Here is a 20,038-nt window from a genome sequence, read left to right as displayed (position 1 = left end):
TATCCTACAATACCCAATAGTACTCTTAAGGGAAATTAAGGAATGGCTGGTTTTATTGCTTCCCCTCTGAGTATATCCACAGGATGCCAAGCAGTCCCCCACTGCTGAGGAGTTTAGGGTGTTTAATAGTAGCCACTGACCGAGATTTGCTAAGTGCTTAGGGGATCCTGGAGCACTTAATAGAGAAAGCTTCCAAATTTCGTCGCTTCTCTTCTTCATAAAACCTCTTGAGCATGTTGGTGAACACCGGAAAAAACGCAAGCCTGAGACACTTTCACTTCTGTGGGCTCTCTCTCTTGTGTTAGTCTCAAAAAAAGAAAGCAATGCTATAGCACACCAATTTTTTAAAAGAACTCTAGCACTGAAGAGCTCTGTCTCCCTTCATCTTCTTTAAACCTAATAAATAAGGCTTACAGATTAGACCAGAGGTTCTCAACTTTTTTCCACAGCAACATAAGCAGTGGATAACAATCCCACAAATTTGTCAGACTTTGACAAAACACCAAAAGTATTTTGTAAAAATTTTAATGGACATAAATCAAAACCAAAATGAGATATCGCCTCATATTTGTTAAGTTGGCTACTAGTAAAGACAAAATAACAAGTGCTGGTAAGGATTTGGAGAAAAGGGAACCCTTATGCGCTGTTGGTGAGAATGGAAATCAGTACAGTCATATTGGAAAACAGTATGGAAGTTCCTTAAAAACATTAAAAATAGAACTGCCATATGATCCAGCAATTCCACTTCTGGGTATATATTCAAAGGAAACGAAATCAAGATCTTGAAGAGAAATCTACTCCCATGGTAATTTCAGCACTATGCACACAATAGCCAACATACAGAAACAACCTCACCCATTAACAGATGAATGGAAATACATACACACACACACATGCACACACACAATGGAATATTATTCAGCCTTAAAAAAGAAGGAAATCCTGCCATTTGCAATGACATAGACGGACCTGGAGGACATTATGCTAAGTGAAGCAAGCCAGATGCAAAAAGATAAATACCGCATGATCTCATTTCTATGTGAAAACTAAAATAGTTACACTCATAGAGCAGAGAATAAAATGGGGGTTTTCAGAGGCTGGGGGAAGATAAAAGAGGGAAATGTCAGTCAAGGAGTACAAGTTTCACTTACGCAAGATGAACAAGTTCTGAAGACCTAATGCACAACAGTATCACTATAGTTAATAATACTGGACTGTATACTTGCACTTTGCTAAGAGGGTAGGTCTTAAGTGTTCTTCCCACACACAAAAAGGAAACAGCAACTTAGTGAGGTGATAGATATATTTATTAGCCTGATTGTGGTGATTATTTCAAAATGTATACATATATCAAAACATCAAGTTGTACATCTTAACTATATACAATTTTTGTCAATTATACCTCAATAAAGCTGGAAAAAATGTACTGAAATATGTAAGATTGTTTGCCGGTGAGGGCTCAGGTATAACTCCACCCCTTTTCTTTATTTTTAATTAATTTTAGAGAGACAGGAAGGAAGAGAGAGAGAAACAGCAATTTACTGTTCCACTTATTTATGTATTCCTTGGTTGATTCCTGTATGTGCCCAGACAGGAGACTGAACCTCCAATCTTGGCATATTGGGAGAACGCTCTAACCAACTGAGCTGCCTGGCAAGGGCTCCACCCCTTTTCTTATATTCAAGGAAACACGTCGAGCAATATGAGAGTAGCGTTGTAACAGAGATAACTGTTCAAATTATTTAAATTAACAATCAAATAGCAAACTCAAGTATTCTAACAAATTTCTTATGACCTTCCTCATAACTGCTAACACTACAATGAGCCTTCACCAGGGGTGAGAACCATCCATGAGACTATAATTCAAGTCTAAGTACTCAAGTATGTTAAGCATTTTAAAGCTCTAAAGCTGCATGGTCCAATATAGTACTCATGAGCCACAGGTGGCTATTTAAAATTTTAATTTTAATTAATTTTAAGCAAAATTTAAAATTCAGTTTCTCAGTGTCACTAGCCACATTTCAAGTACTCAATAAGCACATATGGGTCATGGGTCCCATGCTGGAAAGCCTCTATGGAACATTTCCATCAGCAGAGAAAGTTCTAGTGGATAGCACTGCACTGAGGAATCTTGGAGAGGATCTAATCTAACTCTCTCATTTTACAAATTTAGAAACTGAGACCTCATTTCACTCAAGCAATTTACTCAGTGCTACGTAGCTCATAATTACAGAGTCAGGACCCAAACCAAGACACCCTGGACTTTATCACTGAGTCCTTTCCACTCTGACACTGTGTTGCCACCTAGGTGACATGAGTGCCGGTTCCTTGCCAAGCACAGTCTGAGTCCTTTCACATGCATGCTCTCAGCTGGTCTTCACATCAACCGTACGAGGAATATTGTCCTCTACATTAAATGCCCTGAGGACACACAGCAAGTATGTCGCATTACCCAGATTCAGACTCCAAAGCTGGGTCTTTCCACTGTCGCACCATACAGAGTGAACACGCCACGTGTTTAATTATCCTCGAAAATTTCTTTCTTTCTTTCAAGTGTGCCGTAAGTTAGTGCCTCATGACTCACTTTGTCAGAATTTATGAGCAAAAGTATTCCAAGTAGGAAAATCCAAACACTTAACACTTTTGGTCTAAGGAAGATGCATAGTTTTGTCCAAAATTTCTATTCATAACCACTTTATAGCAACAGTAACAGCAGCTGACCTTTACTGGGCATTGAAGGTCACTTAGCGCTGGGCTAAGGGCTCCGTGTTGATCTCCGTTAGCCTTCACAACAACCCTATGAGGTAAATAGTTTACCTCCATTTTACAGATGTAAAGACTGAGGTGAAGAGTCCATCCGCCCCCAGGAAGAGCCTAATTAAAGAACTGTTTGCTTGTGGTGATGCCAAAAGAAAGTGAATTATTTTACTCATAGAATTGGGAAAGAGCAGAAGATAGGTGAAAACTTTGAAATACAACATGTATTTTCCTTCTCACATTCAATGCTCCAGTCACAGTTAAACATATTAAGTAGGTAGTTTTCCTCTGATGGGTTTATGATTCAACACAGTCACACTCTCTCCTCCACAAGGGCTGACTTTAGAGAAATTCCTGAGAGCCTGGAGGTGCAGGGGGTATTGCAGGGTAGGAAACACACCCCAAAGTAGAGTAGCCAGTGTTTCTCACAGTACAGGACCTTCCTGGGTATTTGAGTCCCTTCAGGTAATTTCTGACATGAGGAATGGAAAGAAAGGTATCCTGAAGATAGTGTTAAAGAAGGGAGAAGAGAGACAGCTGAAGTCAGTACATAAGTGAGAGACAGCTTCATGTGGCTTAGAATGAGCTTCGTTAATAATGACACTGAAATGTAAACTATCTGCAAACGAGTGCCAGTGATGAAAGTGAAGAGAAACGGAAAGGTATTAAGAAAGTGACTCCTCTTTGACCGCTTTTAAGAGTCAAAAACCTGGGATCTGAGTTTTCAGTTAAAGAGGGAAGGGCATGGCCCACTTGGAGCTCAGGTAATTGGGTGAATGAACTGATGGAGGGCCGTGGGGGTTCCTGGAGGAGCCTGGGGTGCTAAAGAGGATGGGGCTGCTCCTTACCTGGTCGGTTCCCACGGCCTCGGGTACAGCTGACTAGCTTCCAGCTGACTCAGCCCTGGTGGGGCTGCCCTCCCAGGTGAGACCTAACTGATTCCAGACCCTTAATTAAATTACAATCAAGTGAATTCTTTCGCAAAAGATATTTTGAAATACATATGAAAAATCTAGGCAAAAAGCCTATAAGACTGCAACCATCAGCACTGCTGTAAAATTTTAAGACGGATAAACACTGCTGAGTTGTTGGGTTTATTAACCAAATGACTCAGAATGTCACCGCTAGTCCATTCAGCTGTCAAAAGTTGGGAAACACAATATATTGTTGGGAATGTGTGAGTGTGTATGTGATCATATATTTTTAAGATGGAATAACCCCCTAAGTGTTCCCTGCATAGCGTGTGAATGGACACGCTAGCACAGGCGAGCCTCGGTGAGGTGGAAAGGGGTTAGCTAGGGACAGCTGGCTTTTGAGGGTCAGGACAGAGACTGGCAGAGACAACTGCATGGCAGGTGCAGCAGGGAAGGGGTGGGCACATAAGACTGACGGTGAAATAAGCTAGTTGTGTTGAGAGACAACAAGCAGGCTGACTTGGCTGTGAGAAACGGTATGCTCAGTGGAATGGCTTCAGAGCCAGAACTGAGTTGGAACCTGCTCTTCCTCCAGCACTGACCAGCTGTGTACTTTTGGGCGAGTCATATAGGCTTCCTGAGGCTCAGTTTTCTTATCTATAAAGTAAAGACAAAATCCATTTCCAGGGACTGTGGAGAGTATGAAATTCACAGTAGATGCTTAATAACTATCCCTCCCTCTTCTTCTTGGTTGGTAAAGAGGAGTGGGTTAGGGTGGAAAAGCATGTGCAAGGCACGCATCTGGGAGTCTTCCCCACATTATCTTCTTACTCTACAAAAACTCTCTAGGAGAGGCTTTACTCACCCTCATTTCAGAGAGGAGGTGAAAGAGATTCAGGAAGGTCATGTAACTTGCTCAAGGTCACAGAGGAGGAAGAATTGAAACGAGGACCATGAATGTTGCACTACACGTGGCAACTTCCTAGGCAACTGAAAAGGTATCAGTGGAAGGAAGCCTCACAAGACAGGCTGAGAGTTGGCAACTAGCAGCTGGTGCCTAGATCAGGGTACTCATTTGCTTGGTATGTTTTATGGAATTCTTCCAGGTAAAGCTCATGCTTTGCCATTTTGAACCAGACCCACTCTCCACTTCTGGTTACTCTCCTGAGAAATGAATGAAGCTCAAGAACTTCACATTCTTGTCCCATTTTCCTCACCTAGAAGATGGAGAGTTTGGACTACATGATCTCTGAAGTCATCCCTCGCTCTAAAACGCATGTGGGTAGAATCTACAGTGTTTGGGACAGGGACACCACACCACCATCCTCAGAGCCAGCTCCCAACTGTAAAGCCTCTTATAGTACAAATCCTCTCACCCAATGAGTTGTTTAATCAGAGAATTCTAGAATAGTATATAAATGCTCTTAAATTCTTTATTTTAATTCAAAATACATAAATGTACATTCATTCAATCGTATTGATCTGTGGCTTTCTTTAATCAATTATGCAGACAATTAACTATCTTCGAAATACATTATGTCCATTTCCAGTGTGAAGTTCCTTAAAATGGAAAAAAAAAAAACTTAAAGTGGTTGCAAATAAATCCAAATGCAGAATCTCTGGATTTTTGTGTTTTTCCCCAATCTTTTATAATTGTTTCTCTCACGCTTAATATGACAGCAAATTTTTAGTGACTCACCTCTATGGAGTCTTTTAAAGTATTCAACATAGTTTCCCTAGAAACAAGAATGCTATTTCTTTTCACATTTACATTTCAGCAGTCTAATTAAACAGTAAGTCAGATTTTGTCATTCTGCTCTAGCTCCTCTGATGGCTCACCCACCTTATTGAAATGACAGGCCCCACATGCTCTGGCCCTGCCCACCTCTCTGACTTCATCTCCTGCCATCCTCCCCCTTGGTCATGCACTCCAGTCACTCTGATCTCCACACACTTCTTCAAATGGCCAAGTAAGCTTCCACTTCAGGCTTCACACTTGCTGTTCCCCCTTCTCTGGAGTTCTCTTCTGCTGGATAGCTAGGGAGCTCACTCTTATAATCAGGTGTTTGCTCAAATGTCACCTTCTTAATGAGGCCTTCCCTACCACCCTATTTCAAGTAGCCATCCCTTCCCCCATTCAGCCTTTTCTACCCTATATTGTTTTTCTCCACAACACTTATCTGGCATACTATATATTTTACTCATTAGAATTGGAGCTTCATGAGGGCCAGGGTTTTGTTTGTTTGTTCACTGATGCATTCCTAATGCCTAGAATAGCAAGTCCAGTTGTCCCTCAATAATAATAATCTTCAATACACTAACTGAAATGAAGAATAATTTACAGAGAATCAACAATAGAGTAGATAAAGCTGAGAATCAAATCAGCAATTTAGAATATAAGGAAGCAAATAACACCCAATCAGAACAGAAAAAAAAAATCTAAAAATATGAGGACAGTGTAAGAAGTCTCTGCAATAACTTAAAGTGTACCAACATTTGCATCATGGGGGTCGCAGAAGAATAAGAGAGAGAACAAGAAATTGAAAGCCTATTTGAAAAAATGATAAAAAAGTTCCCTAACTTGGTAAAGGAAACAGACATACAAGTCCAGGAAGTGCAGATAGTCCCAAACAAGATTAAACCCAAAGAGGCCCACACCAAGACACATCATAATTAAAATGCAAAAGGTTAAAGACAAAGAGAGAATCTTAAAAGCAGAAAGAGAAAAGCAGGCAGTTAGTAGTTACCTACAAGAAACTCCCATAAGACTGTCAGCAGATTTCTCAACAGAAACTCTGCAGGCCAGAAGGGACTGGCAACAAATATTCAAAGTGATGAAAAGCAAGGACCTACAACCAAGATTATTCCACACAGCAAAGCTATCATTTAGAATTAATTGAAGGCCAGATTAAGAGCTTCCCACAAGAAAAAGCTAATAAATTCATCACCACCAAACCAGTATTACTTGAAATGTTAAAGGGTATTCTTTAAGAAGAAAAAAAAAGATTAAAAATACAAACAATAAAGTGGCAATAAATACATATCTATCAGCAATCGAATCTAAAAAACAAAATAAATGAACAAGCAGAACAGAAACAGACCCATAGAACACTTGGTTGTCAGATGGGAGGGGCGTTAGGGGAATGAGTGATAAAGGTGAAGGCATTTAGAAGTACAAATGGGTTGTTACAGAATAGTCATGGGGACGTAAAGTACAGCATAGGGAATATAGTCAATAATATTCTAATAACTATATATGGTGTCAGATGGGTGTGAGATTTATTGGATGATCACTTCCTAAGTTACATAATGTCTGTCATTGGAGTGTATACCTGAAACTAATATAATATTGTATGTCAACTATAACTGGAAAATAAAAAATGATAAATAATAATAATAATAATCTTTGTTACTGCACTAAGTGTATTGCCTTTCTGATTGAATTGTATAACTACAATTGCAATGATTTCAGGCTTGAGGAAGTTTAGGAACAAAAGTAGCAGAGTCTTGGTAAACCAAGGAGCCAACTAGAGGGGTCAGGATTGTGCTCGTGCACTAGAGCACAGCCAACTAGCCCTGGGCAGCCATGAACCTTGGGATCAGCCAGGGCATGGAAAGGAGGGGAGCAAGATCATCTGTTAAATACAAATGGACTACACAGCCTCTCCTTTAACTTAATCAAATTGATGTCTCCAACTACTTGATGCTTTCATATTGAAATGTATAGTAACACACAGCAATGTCAAATATACAAGAGAGCCTAGCCACTTTTCTTCAGATAAAAGCAGACAACAGAAGAAAGATGGGTTGTTTTTAAGTCAATTACCTTTAGCAAATTTCTTAATCTTTCTCTCATCCTTGGTTGTTCATTAAAAAGGGGGAAGGTGTAAACTAATATGTGGCCTGCTTATGTCATCGGTTTATTGTAAGTATCAGATGGATCAACAGCTATGAAAATATACTGAAAAATTATGAAACACTCTATACAATAAGCAACACTCTTTGCATTAACATGGATAACCCACTTGTCTATAATAGCTACTATAGCTCCCCAAAACTGATGATGTACTTTATAGCACATTGATTTTAAAATGAGTCCTAAAATGTGTTAAAGAATAAACAGCAGGAAAAGTAGGTTTTTAAGGGCATGAAATGAGAAAGACAGGGAAAATGGCTTTCTCCTGATTCTTTAATAGAAAAATATAAAGAAGAAAAAATATCCCTCAAATCTCCAGTTACTGTATTACATAAAGTTCAGATTCAAGAATATTACTGTAAACACCTACAATTATCCAGACTCGGATATTTCAGATATTTCTCATCTATTTCAACACCACAAGGATAATCCAAGATGACTTATTAATATCAGACATGTCAACAGCGAGTTGTGATGGAAAGGAGCAAACCCATTCCAACCATTTCAGTTCTGTTTTTATTACAGCATTTATTAAACCAGGATAAAAAAGTGGTGAAGAATGACTTGTCACACCATTTATTAGAGTTGATGGAGCATAGACAGTTTTTTCAATAAGGCTTTAACACACTGTTATGCACCATAGTACATTATTAATGAAAAGAAATGCATAAGACTTGCCTCAGCTTTTCCCCCCAAGTCATCCTGCCTTTAAATTCAAAATCAATTCTACTCCACTCATGGCAAAGTTTCAGCAATAAAATGTTAATTTGTTTGTTGTTTACTGGATCTTAAATTTCTAATTCAAAGCAACAGTCAAGAATCTTCCACATTGCACTCAATTTAATAATCATACCTTTTTTGGAGGGGCTTCAAAAGGAGAGGCAAATGCAACAGGAAGATAAACAAGTTGTGCCCTAGTGCATGTCTGATAAGAGAATGGGACCTAATTTTCTCTCCGATTGAAAAAACACAAAGGAATGCAAATTGGGCGGTGGGTGTTTGTACTTCTCTCCTAATACCTGAGTATTCGAATGGAACTAATTCACTCTGAAAAGGTATTAAGTAATTGAGTATGATTGTGCCAGGATAAGGGATAATCCTCAAACTGTGAAGGAAAATAAACATATTTTAGAACGACAGGGTCACCTCACTCACTCAGTAACCTCAGTCAAGCATTTTACATCCAAAAGAAATACACCAAAAATATTAAGAATGACCTACCGCCAACAAGGAACCCTGATAGACACAAGCACCTGTGGAGAAAAACAAAACAAGAATTAAAAGGGATGCATAGCAAGCCAACTGGCACTGCCCCGGCAGACTTACGGGAATACTGCATCTATATGTATCATAATCAGCAAACTGCCCTTTCTAAAATCTTAAAAACTTCAGCATTCTGGCCCTCGGGAAATAACCTCATACGCCAAAATAAGATTTCTTGGATACACATGAGGAAAAGCATCATTAAAACTTAGTATTTGAGTTTTAAAATAAATGCATTTAAAAAGGCATGCTATAAATATAGTGTCTATTTTCACTTGTGATAAATCAGCAAAGCCTCCACAATCCAGTCCCAGTTGATTTATCCAGGCTTCTCGGCCACTCTTTGCTTATACAAGTTCTCTCCAATCCCACCCAAGAGGCCAACTTAGGATCCTGTGATAATGCTTTCATATCTCAGTGCCTTTGTTCATCAGCGTTACCGGCAGGGGATACATTTGGTCTATTTGAGTTCACTGAACGTGACCCCATCTCCTTCAGCTTTCCAGTCCATAGGATTATGCCCTTTCTCCCTTGAGCCCATAGCGCTTTGTGTCTACATCACCGGTTTGTGAATTCATGCCTGCGTACCTTCTTCTGACAGCCTTGCTGAGGATGTGGAACTGTTGCATCTACCCCCTGCCTCTACATAGACTCTTAGGACAGGGGCTCCTTCTACTGTTTTCCCTAACTTTTCACATAGTAGGCATCCACTTAGGTATCTGGCTGATTACCCACTTCATGCCTTTAACACAATATGTTCCTCTTTAGGGATATTAAAACATTTTCTAGAAGAGTGGTGTAGACTGTAGTTATTTGAAAAGAGCTCTTCTATTGAGCTCCTGACTTCCAAGGCTCTTTTCACCCTCTTTGCACTCAACTTTTTTTCTAATGGGCTGGTTATAAACTAATATATCTTTATAGTTTCTGCTCATTATGCAGCAAAAAGAACAAACAACAGATGATTTGCTTCTAAACAGAAAAGTAGGCTGAATTTAAATGGGACAGCCTATATATTTTGAATAATTAGTGTATCATAAAATAAATCTTTTCTAAGTTTTATATTTGAAAATTGTGAAATTACAATGCTAATTTACAAAAACATACACACACATTCCCAACCAATTTTTAAACAGCACAACAGGTAGTGACTTAACCTAGAAACATGCAGGTAGTGTGCTAACAGCAACTTTCTCAGAAACTGAGGCTCAAACAGATTGGAATAGCAAAGGCACATCTTGACAACCTGCCATACTTGGGTGTCCAAAAAGGGAAGGACACATTTTACTGCAGTGCTTGGCCTCTAACGGATCATTCATGAAGTCTCAAAAATATTAACTTCTCAGGAAAGGATTGGTCTCCCTTAATCTCCAATAATGGAATTAAGAGCAATCTTCAACAAAAATGAGATGACTGTTTACACTTGGCGTTTGAGTCGAAGATCTCTGTGGGTAAATTTATTGAAATAAAACTTCTGTGCCCTTGACATTCAAATAAGAATCACTTGAGATAAAAACCTTGGGATCAATTGACTTATTTTTCTTTAAGAAATTCTGTTCCCAAGACTTAGTATTTCAGTCTATGGTATGGCATAAAAAAGGATATATATTCAGATATTTTATATGCATATGTGGGGTGGGGCAAAAGTAGGTTTACAGTTGTTCATATGGAAAATAATACAATAATTAATAGATAATAATATAAGAATAAACTCTGTGTTTTGCACACTCACAACTATAAACCTACTTTTGTCCCACCCTGTATATAAAATAATCATATATAGCTCAAATAAATATTCAATTTCTAAATTAAATGGACATATTTAATTCTCATGTTTAAAACATAAAGATCAACACTTAGGTACAATTTAACAAAATTTAACCTTTAGTATAAACAACAAAATGTAACCATTAGAATAAGACCATCCTCAAATAATTTCATTGCCCTCCTCCATAGCATTTCCTTATAAAAGCCAATATCTTTTCAAAGCTCCAAAAGAAATCAAGTATCTTAAGAGTACCCACGTTTTAAAACCCACTTCTGGAGGTTTTAGATGGATATTATAATCTCACTGTAACATAAAAAAAATAAAGCAGCACTGAGTGTGTGGCACCATATACACACTTGGTTAAGCCAAACATCTGCTAGGGACTCAAGTCAAAAATGATATGTAACTGCTGATAAATTCCATCATTAGAAAAAGGAAATAACTCAATTTAGGTCACTCCATGATGTACAATTCCAAAAGAAGTAAGCTTTGCCCTCTGAGGGTTTTCCTAAAACAGAACAGCTCTACCCGGAAGGCAGCTACACAAATGAGTCTCCATTAACACAGCTTCCAAAAATCTCATTTCTACTCTCTAGAGAAAATAAAGCATTCCAGTGATACCCAGGCCTATCAAACATTTATCACCACCCATGGCCAGCAGTCCTCCAAGCAGCATATTTCCCCCACACTAACTCACACACTTCACCCCAGCAGCGGACGAAGCAGGGGGCCTGCTGGCATCGGCTGCTGGGGCAGCTTCGGGTTCTGACCTAGAGCAGGGGCCTTTTCCATCATGGATCAACTCACATAATATGGAAAACAAAAGTACTCCACTCATCACTTTTTCTCTTAAGGAGCACTAGAATGATTGCGGCTCTGTCTGAGGTTTAAATTTACGACTTTATTTGAACTTTAAAAGAAACTCCTCAAGGTGAATTCTGACAGATGGTGCACATCTAAAAGGAGAAACATATCTTCTTCAAGGGAAACCAGGGAAAATCAGACTACAGAGCTGGAGTTCTCTGACCAAGAACTCTGCCAGTTTCGGGACAGAGTACAGCTGAGAAGCTAGCTAACTTAATTTCTAAGCCCTGTGAGGAAGTGCAGGAAGTGTTGCAGGGTGACGCGGTCATCTGCGCCAAGGAAGCTGAGCTCCCGAGACCTTCCTCCCAGGCGGCTGGCTCCCTTCTTGCAGGTTACAGAGGTGAAATGTTGCTTCAGATTCATTTAAATAAGTAAATGTCTGTTTAAGCCCTTTTGCACAGTATAATGTACTCCTATTTGAAATCTAAAGTTTTCAGAGAAAATGTGAGATATAATTTGCACCAGTATTTATAGTCTATTCACTCTAGAAACTGTATCTGGTAAACTAAGTAAATTAGAGAAGTCAAATCCAAGGGCCACAAAATGTCAGACCCATTAGTTCAAAGGAATTGTGACAGATATGACCGTAAGATATGAAGAGATCTGGAGAGCATGGCATCACACAAACATGACTCATTAGGAACAAGCAGCCACCAGCTGCCATTTAAATGTTCGGGCTTTATGTTGTGCTGTAACTCAGGATACGGCTTGTACACTGTGGAACAGTAAAAACAATCATTTTCTGGACTGACAGGACCGCTCACATCCTGATTATTGTTGGTCAGGATTCAGATCAATTAATAAAGTAGCTAAAATGAAAATGGGCCAACTGTTTCTGAGCCATTCTAAGATTTGGTGCATGGCTCCAACTTTGCCATGTGGAAGTCCCCTCCCCTCTCCTGAGCCACGTGGTGGAGAGCTCTATGACTGCTTGTGCCTGAGTAAAACTGAGTGATACTCCCACTCGAGTCCATAACAGTGAATACAGGTGGCTGTGCCCTTACTAAATAATGTATATGCAGTGGGCAACACCCAAAATCCAATCCCCAGAGAAGAAATATAATATAATGGAATTAAGACCCTATGACAACACACCACCTCCTTATTTCCACTAGCAGGTAGCTGCCAAAGCCAAAAGATGCAATTATTCAATACTGGAAAACCCACCAAGGACCAATGTTCACATAACCCTACTGCTACTTTATGGTATTAACAATTTCTGAATATTTAAACTCCTAAGGGCAGATATTATTATTTTATGTCCGTATCACCCTAACAGAAATAACCTGGCACATAAGCTCTCAATAAAGATTTGTGAAAGAATGAAGAGATAGACTATTTTTCCCAGCCAATGTCTTCTCTTCCTTAATACTGAGTTTTAAGCATTGAGTCTTACACAAAAGGAACTCTCCGGCTAAGAGGAACCAAATATGCTAATACACCCTTAAGTAAAACACACTATCAACTGATCCTTTTCAGTGCATTTGGTTAATGACATGTAAAGGAAAAGCCTGGAAGATTGTGGGATTAGCAGAAGTCATGTGGGGAATGATGGGACACAGGCTAGAACTCAGTTCTCTTAACCTCCAATTAAACAGTCTTTTCCTATCCCCAAGCCCACATGTTCTATCTAGTGTAAGTTCACAGGACTTCCCTGTCAACATAACTCAAGATGCGCTTCTCCAGAAAATGCCATGGCAGAACTTGTCTGACTCAGAAAGCAGCCATGTTTGCTAGAAGTTTCTCTATAACATCTTAATTTTATAAAGCTCTCAAATCATAGTAGTTTGTCAGTGTGGCAATATAAGACAATGTAAATTATCATTGCCAATAATTCATTTTTCTTTTAATAATTAAAATAAAATTCAGAATGAGAAAGTTGCAACTGACCACAAAATAAGACAGCAAATATTGATTTCCCCCACCCCTCTATGCTGGATGATTAGCAGAAGTACTTTAGAACTATCACTTCTTCAACTTCTGCATTTGGTAAATGACTGAACCACAACCCAAAGAAGTTAGGTGATTCATTCAAGGTCATAGAGCATCTTACCGTCCAAGCCAGTCCATCTTAATTCACAAGAATGTGATCTGGCAATAGTCGTTCATCTGACCAACATTTTTTAGTACCTATTGTATAGTAGGAGCTGAGCTGGAGATATAAAAATAACTAGGACCCATCCTAAGCTCTCAGTGTGTGCACAGCTAAGTGAGGAAGGCAGAAACCACGCCTTTATTAACAACAATTGTATAATTATTAACTGGTATACTAGAAGTATGTATGACATGCTCTCTGAGCACTGAGAGGAAAGCAATAAATTCTGCCATGGCCTAGTCAGCCAAAGTGTCACAGAGTACGTCACACCAAGAGCAGCACACACATGAATGCTTCCTTTCCATTTTTAAAAATCATTGCCAAGGATAGTAAGAAAAACTTGAGGAAATCTCTAAGACACTTAGTTTTCCACCCTTGCTTTCAATGCTCTTATTTCTAAGAGAAAAAGGAAAAAACCCTGAGACACCCAAATCAAAGGTCTCATCTGATGACAGCTAATATTTTGGTTGTCGAACCGATATCACTTAAATTAATTAAATGAGATAAAGTATGTAAAGCACTTACTTAGAATAGTGCCAGGCAAGTAATATGTGCTCAATAAATGTCCATATTCATTCATTATTCGATAAGCATCATTATGGCCTGGGTGGAAACTCTCAGACATCAATCCAACTTGTAAAATGATTCTAGAATGCTCTGAAGATGGGGTGAAACACTAAGAAGCAAGGTTTCCACAAAATCTTTGGAGGAATAGCGCCCCTTTCGCCCTGCACTCTTCCTCCCCCATCAAAAGACTGGAGTTTCTTAAACTTTGCCCAATATATCAACCAATCTTCCAAAGAGTGAACCCTGCAGGCTCTTAATAATAATGGCTTTTGTAATTCAAGAGATTTGGTTTTGTAAAACTGCCTCATTCCAACTGCCCCCTGGTGAGCTATCTGGGAACCATAGCACATTTTCTGCGCTGCTGGGATATGGTTCTGAGTAAGAAACTGCCATCGCCAAGGGATAACGTAATTTTTCTAAGTCTCAAGTTCAGGTTTGGGTGGCGAGGATCCACTCTCCCATCTGGTTTATTATCATAATTAAGCCCTGTAAGTTTTATTTTTTTTGAAGGATGCACGGGCGCGCGCGCGCGCACACACACACACACACACACACACACACACACACACACACACACACACACAGTAAAGACATGTTTCCACAGGTTATGCCCCGTGTGAGGGGAGGCTGCTCAGGACCCAGGCGCGCTCTTCGCGGGGATCGAACACATCCGACCTCCTTCCCGGGAGGGTGCGGGCAGGCGGCGCCGGCACCCGGGAAAGTCCAAGGCTAAGCCACTTTCTCCCGGGAAATAGCAAGGAAAGGGCAGCTGCCCGGTGGCTGCAGGGCGACCCGAGGCAGGGCTCTGTCCCCCGCGGGGCCTGCCGCTGTCCCCAGTCCCGCGCCCGGGCTCGGGCCCCGCGGCGGGCGCCAGGGCTGGGAAGGCGCCTCGCCCCGCCCCGCCCGCGCCGCCCGCGCAGCCCCGCCCCGCCCCCGCCGCCGAGGCTGCGGCTGGGACCGCGCGGGGCAGGTGAGCGCTCCTTCCCGCAGCTGGATGAATAATGAATGGAGCGAGGGGAAGCGGGCCGAGGCTCCAGCCGCCTCCCTCCCAGGCCGCCGGCTCCCCGCTCCCCCCGGCGCTGAGCGGCGGCTCGGAGCAGGTGGGAGCCGGGGAGCCTCGGGTCCCCGGGCCCGCCTCCCACGGCCCCCACATCTTGAGCTCTTTATTGATCCATTTATTGCCTTGCGCCCAGACTGCCGCTGCTATCATGGCGACAACAACCCCACCGTCTCCTTCTTTCTCTCCCGCAGCTTCAGGGTTTTCCGCGGAGGTCTGAGCCCCGGAGGAAAACGGGAAGGCGGGGGGCGAAGCGAGGGAAGGGAGCGAAACTTATTAACCACTTGTTTTCCGGGGCGGGCGCCCGCGCCCCGGCACGGGGGAGATTCCTCTCCGCGCCGTAGAGCTGCCTGCGTCCGGAGAGTTACCAAACCTTCCCCGGACGCTACCGGGACACTTACAGGGACCAGGAGGGCGGGGGCGCCCGGTCTTCAAGGTGCCGACTGTACGTTTCGTAGGCGCGGAAAGAAGTATTTTTACACAGGTAGGAGCCACCGCTCGCTCCGCACCTGCGCGCCGAGCAGTTGCCTTCCACGGGGGCAGCGGGGAAACGGGGGAGAGAATCCCGTTTCAGGGACTCCCCCAGCCAGGCACCCGCCCGCCCACAGGCACTCGGGCAGAGCGGGAGGCGGCGGCCGCTTGTGGCCCGAATGCAGAGCAATCCGTAGAAGTCTCGGGAAGAGCCCACTCCAGTTCCACTCCCACCCACCCATCCCCAGAAAACTTCCTTCCGACCCACAATACCCCAAGCCCGCTGGGTTTGTTAACCAGCGCGGACACACACACAGCGCCGCTCTCACCTTCGGAACGACGAGGCAATACTGCAAATTCTGCCAGTGCCAGGGCCACCCCGAGCCACGCTCTGAAGACACCCATCGCCGCCTCGGCACCCACGCTGGAGGAGCCCAGCCTTCAGCATCCGAGAACCTGCTCGCGGCCAAAACGCTGGCTCCGGCGCCACGGACCCGGGCGCACCGAGGGCGGGGGGCGGCGGGCGAAGGGCGGTTACCTCCTGGAGAGGAGGCGCGGGACTGGTGGAGAGCTAGACTCGCATCAGCCCCGAGGCGCCGGGGGGCGGGGGATCCGATTCCCTCGCCGCCCCGCTCCCCAGCAGGCGGGACGCCGACGCGGGCTGGGCTTGGGGCAGGCAGAGTGCGGTTCTCCGCGGAGGTCTCGCCGGAAAGTTGCGGGTCACCGGCTGACCGGATCTCCCATCATCTCCCTCAGGCCTGACCCTTCCGCTCCCGGGTCCCCCACCGTGGAGATCCCCGCGTCCGTTCGTTTGCAGCCGCTTTTGAAAGTTCGCTTGACCCTCTACGTTGGCGCTTCTTCGGCAGCGGGGGTCGCCAGGAGCCCGGAAGGACCCACCCACCCCTCCGCGGGGCGCCGCTCCCGGGAAACTTTGCGCTGCGCTGCGGGCGGCTCCGGGGACTCGCGGGCGCTGCAGCCGCCCGGCGCCGGCTCGGGCTGCGCTCCCTGCAGCAGGGGGCTCCGGGGCTTCCCAGGAAAGACCGGGCAGGCGCGGGGGCGCTGCTGCTGCTGCTGGCCTCGCCCCGACCCCCGCGCGGGGAGCAGCTCTGCGGCGGCGCTCGCTCCGCGCCGGCAGCCGCCTCCGCACTGAGCGCCGCGGCGCTGGTGTGCGGGGTCCAGGTGTGATCACGGGAGTGGGGGAGGAGCCATGATTTTAAACGCTCGGAGGAAAGAGCTACAGGGGCTGGAAAGAACCCCGGGTTCAATGCCACTCACACCGGAGAGCCCGGAGACGCACAAAATAAGGCCCCCTCTGGACCCCCGCGTTTAAAAGACGCCCCGCCTCCCTGCGCCCGTTCCTCTCTCCCTTGCTGGGCGTGAAAATGGACCCAGGGACTCGGAGCTTTGGCAAAGATTCCAGAGAGTCACGTGGGGAAGGGGAACGCGACGGGGGGAGGCCAAGGGAGCAACCTGATCCCCTTATTCGTTCTGCTGGAGTTCAGATTGCCTTTGTCTGCAGCGGGATCAAAAGTGGTCACACCGGGGAGGGGGGAAGATGGCGTGGTCCTTGCTCAGGCACAGCTGAGGGCCTGCGACCCGGCCCACACCCCTCGCTCAGGGCGAGACCCAATCCTGAGTGGGGTGTGCCCACGTTCGAAGGCTCTGGCGCCGCCCTCACCCCGCACCCCTCCGCTCCTGCAGGACAAAGTGGGAGAGGAGCACCTGATCCACCTTCCGTACTCTGGGAGCCTCCGGGCGTCGCACCGCAGGGTTCCCCGCAGCCCGCGAGGATCTGGGCGTGTGGGTCTCGGGGCGCCTCCCTCCGCGCTGCGCCGCGGCCTCTCCCCCTGGCGCTCTAGGTCCCGGCGGTGGCTGCGGGCGCGCCCCGAATGCCAGGGACTGGCGAGTAAATGTCAGGGCGAGGCAGGCTCCGGGCGCGCGTGAAGAGCAGAGGCCCTGATTCCTGGTCAGGACCGAGTAATGGCAGCTGTTGTGTTTGTGTTTTGGGAGTTTTTTTGGGCCAAATAAAAAGGTTAAGGTTGAATAAGCATTCTATAAGATAAGAATGGGTGAATCGGAGAGATGCTGGCCGGCTTCTGATTGGCCCAGAGAAGAGGCATCCGGGGTCCCTCAGTTGACCTGAGAGGGGCCAGCCTGTGGGAGGTAAGTTTGTCCCAGGAGTAGAGTTTGTCCAAGCATTGAACACCAAGTGGTGAAACAGGAGGGGTCCCACTGTTTAACTCATGAAGTTGCAACTGGCAGATCCCTGTGACCACTATTTATCCAGAGCAAAGAGGGAACCTCCGACAACCTAGCACTGATGTTTGAGTACTAAGAGGCCCCAGGGGGTGTGCAACTCACCCCCAGTCTCTCCTGGGCAGTGGTGGTCTCAGCGACAAAGACTGTTTATCAGCTTTGTATATCAGAAGCACATAGTAGATGCTCATTAAAAGTCTGTTCACAGAATGGACTGAGCAAAATATTAAGTCCCTGAGAACAGAGGCCATATCAAGTGGGGTTGGGTGTCTTAAACCCCGCAAAAAAAGGACCCCCTCCTCTTTAAATTTAGAAGGTTGACATTTTCTCAATCCCTGGTAAAGTGCTATAAAAACTCAGCCAGGTTACCACCTCTATCCCCTCATAGAAAATTTGTAGCCACCACTGACTAGAAGTAACTTAGACAATGTGTCCTTTCAAGAATCAGTTTGATTTTATAAAAAAATTCAGACACTCCTGGCACTCCAATTAGTCTCAATAAGACATCTGTTGCAAATGTGCTTTTTTAAAAGGAAAGGAAATGAAAGAAGGAGGGGAGGGAGGGAGGGAGGGAGGGAGGGAGGGAGGGAGGGAGGGAGGGGAATCACATCATTACCTTTCCCCAATTTCATCATATGCTACATTTATATATAATGCCCCCCTCCACCACCAGCCTAGCACAAGGGCACACACTGGTTCACTCAAATCACCCTCCCTCTCCCCTAATTAGGTAGAAAGCCAGCTGGTAGCCCCAGAGCCCCTGTGCCAAGATCCTTAGATGACCAAACAGTTGGAAGGATCAACCAATAATCCAGTAATATCAGGTATATCTAGTGCCCTTTTGGCCATTTAAATTGAGATATTGGAAAAATAATTATATTAGCATAACCTATTTCATTATGGTGGGAGTTTAGTAAGCATTTTTATTGATATGCAACTACTCATAACTAGCTTATCTCCAGAAGCTAACCTCTACCTGGGAGTGCTTCATTTCAACAACCAGTGCTTCCAGTGACAGGGAGTTGGCAGTTCACTAGCCAGAGACAGTTGGGTCTATATCTTCAGTGCTCTTCATTCACATGTCTGGATTCCACAACTTCTGCTACTGTGTCCCACAATATCTCCTTGGCTCAGCCCTGCTGTCATCTATTGACATTTCCCTGGCCTTTTGCTGCCCCTTTGGAGAGACTGATTGATCAATTCCTGCTGTAAATGATAGTGATAAGAACAATAACCTCTAACACATATTGAATACTTTGTTCCTAACACTGTACACTTTGCCATTTAATCCACCAGTAGGCTTCTGAGATAGGTACTATTATTATTTCCATTTACAGGAGAAATAATTGATGTCCAGAGAGTTAAGTAATCCATCCAAAATCAGACAGCTAATAAATGACAAAGCATATTAGAGCAAGCAACTCCAGAGGCAATAACTGACAAACCTCCACGTTGCAGTGTCTTAAAACAGCAAAAGTTTATTTCTCAATTACATCCTGGCCGCTGGCCATAGGTGATCCCTGACATGGATGACTTCTTGTTGCTAGGCCATCCTGGAGCACATGAGCTGCTTCTGCATCAGGGCAAGAGCCACAGAGGCATTGCAGTCCCTAAGGCCTCAGCCTTCCTCTCAGAGGCCTGTGGCAAGAATAAGTCACATGATGACCCCATTCTGACATGAGGTCTGGGGCCCACAAGGAAACAGTGGATATTTAGTGAGCACTCACTGTCCTGCTCCACTCCAGAGCCCGTGCTCTTAAGTCTCTTAACTCTCCTTGGCTACACTAGCTCCCTCTCAGCATAAGCCCAGGTTCAACCTTCCCCAGGACACTCAGGCTCTGCTGACCTTAGTTGCAGACGCTCTGCTGTTCCTCCAGTCTGCCTCGGCTCCACTTTCCTGCGTTTCCACTCTGTTCTCCTGTCCCCTCTCCCTCCCGCCCCTCTCCTCTGCTGCTGGGGTCCTCTTTCTGTACAGCCCCACTCTGAGTACTGAGTCTCCTCTCTTTCTGCTCTCTGTGCCTCTCTGATCTCCTGTCACCCGCTCTGGCTACAGTATTAGTGCATTTGTTCTGGCTTGTCACTTTCAGCGTGTAACAATATTTGCTTTTTTTTT

General features: G+C 44.4%; 1 protein-coding gene across 1 annotated transcript in view; it reads right to left on the bottom strand.

The window, feature by feature from the left end:
- The window catches only part of FRAS1 (Fraser extracellular matrix complex subunit 1), a 402,590-nt gene extending 386,487 nt beyond the window's left edge, over window positions 1-16,103 (bottom strand). Inside the window, exons 1-2 of the mRNA XM_081139877.1 lie at window positions 15,999-16,103; window positions 8,809-8,840 (exon numbers count right to left, since the gene is read on the bottom strand). Of these exons, the coding sequence (XP_080996003.1) occupies window positions 8,809-8,840; window positions 15,999-16,074 (108 nt within the window). The 5' untranslated portion in view covers window positions 16,075-16,103. The remainder of the gene's footprint in view (window positions 1-8,808; window positions 8,841-15,998) is intronic.
- Window positions 16,104-20,038: the final 3,935 nt, after the last annotated feature.

The sequence above is a fragment of the Miniopterus schreibersii genome, assembly GCF_964146895.1.
Source record: "Miniopterus schreibersii genome assembly, chromosome: 1".
Taxonomy (NCBI): Eukaryota; Metazoa; Chordata; class Mammalia; order Chiroptera; family Miniopteridae; genus Miniopterus; species Miniopterus schreibersii.
The sequence above is the reverse complement of the archived record's forward strand: the minus strand, read 5'-3'. Positions and strand labels throughout refer to the sequence as shown.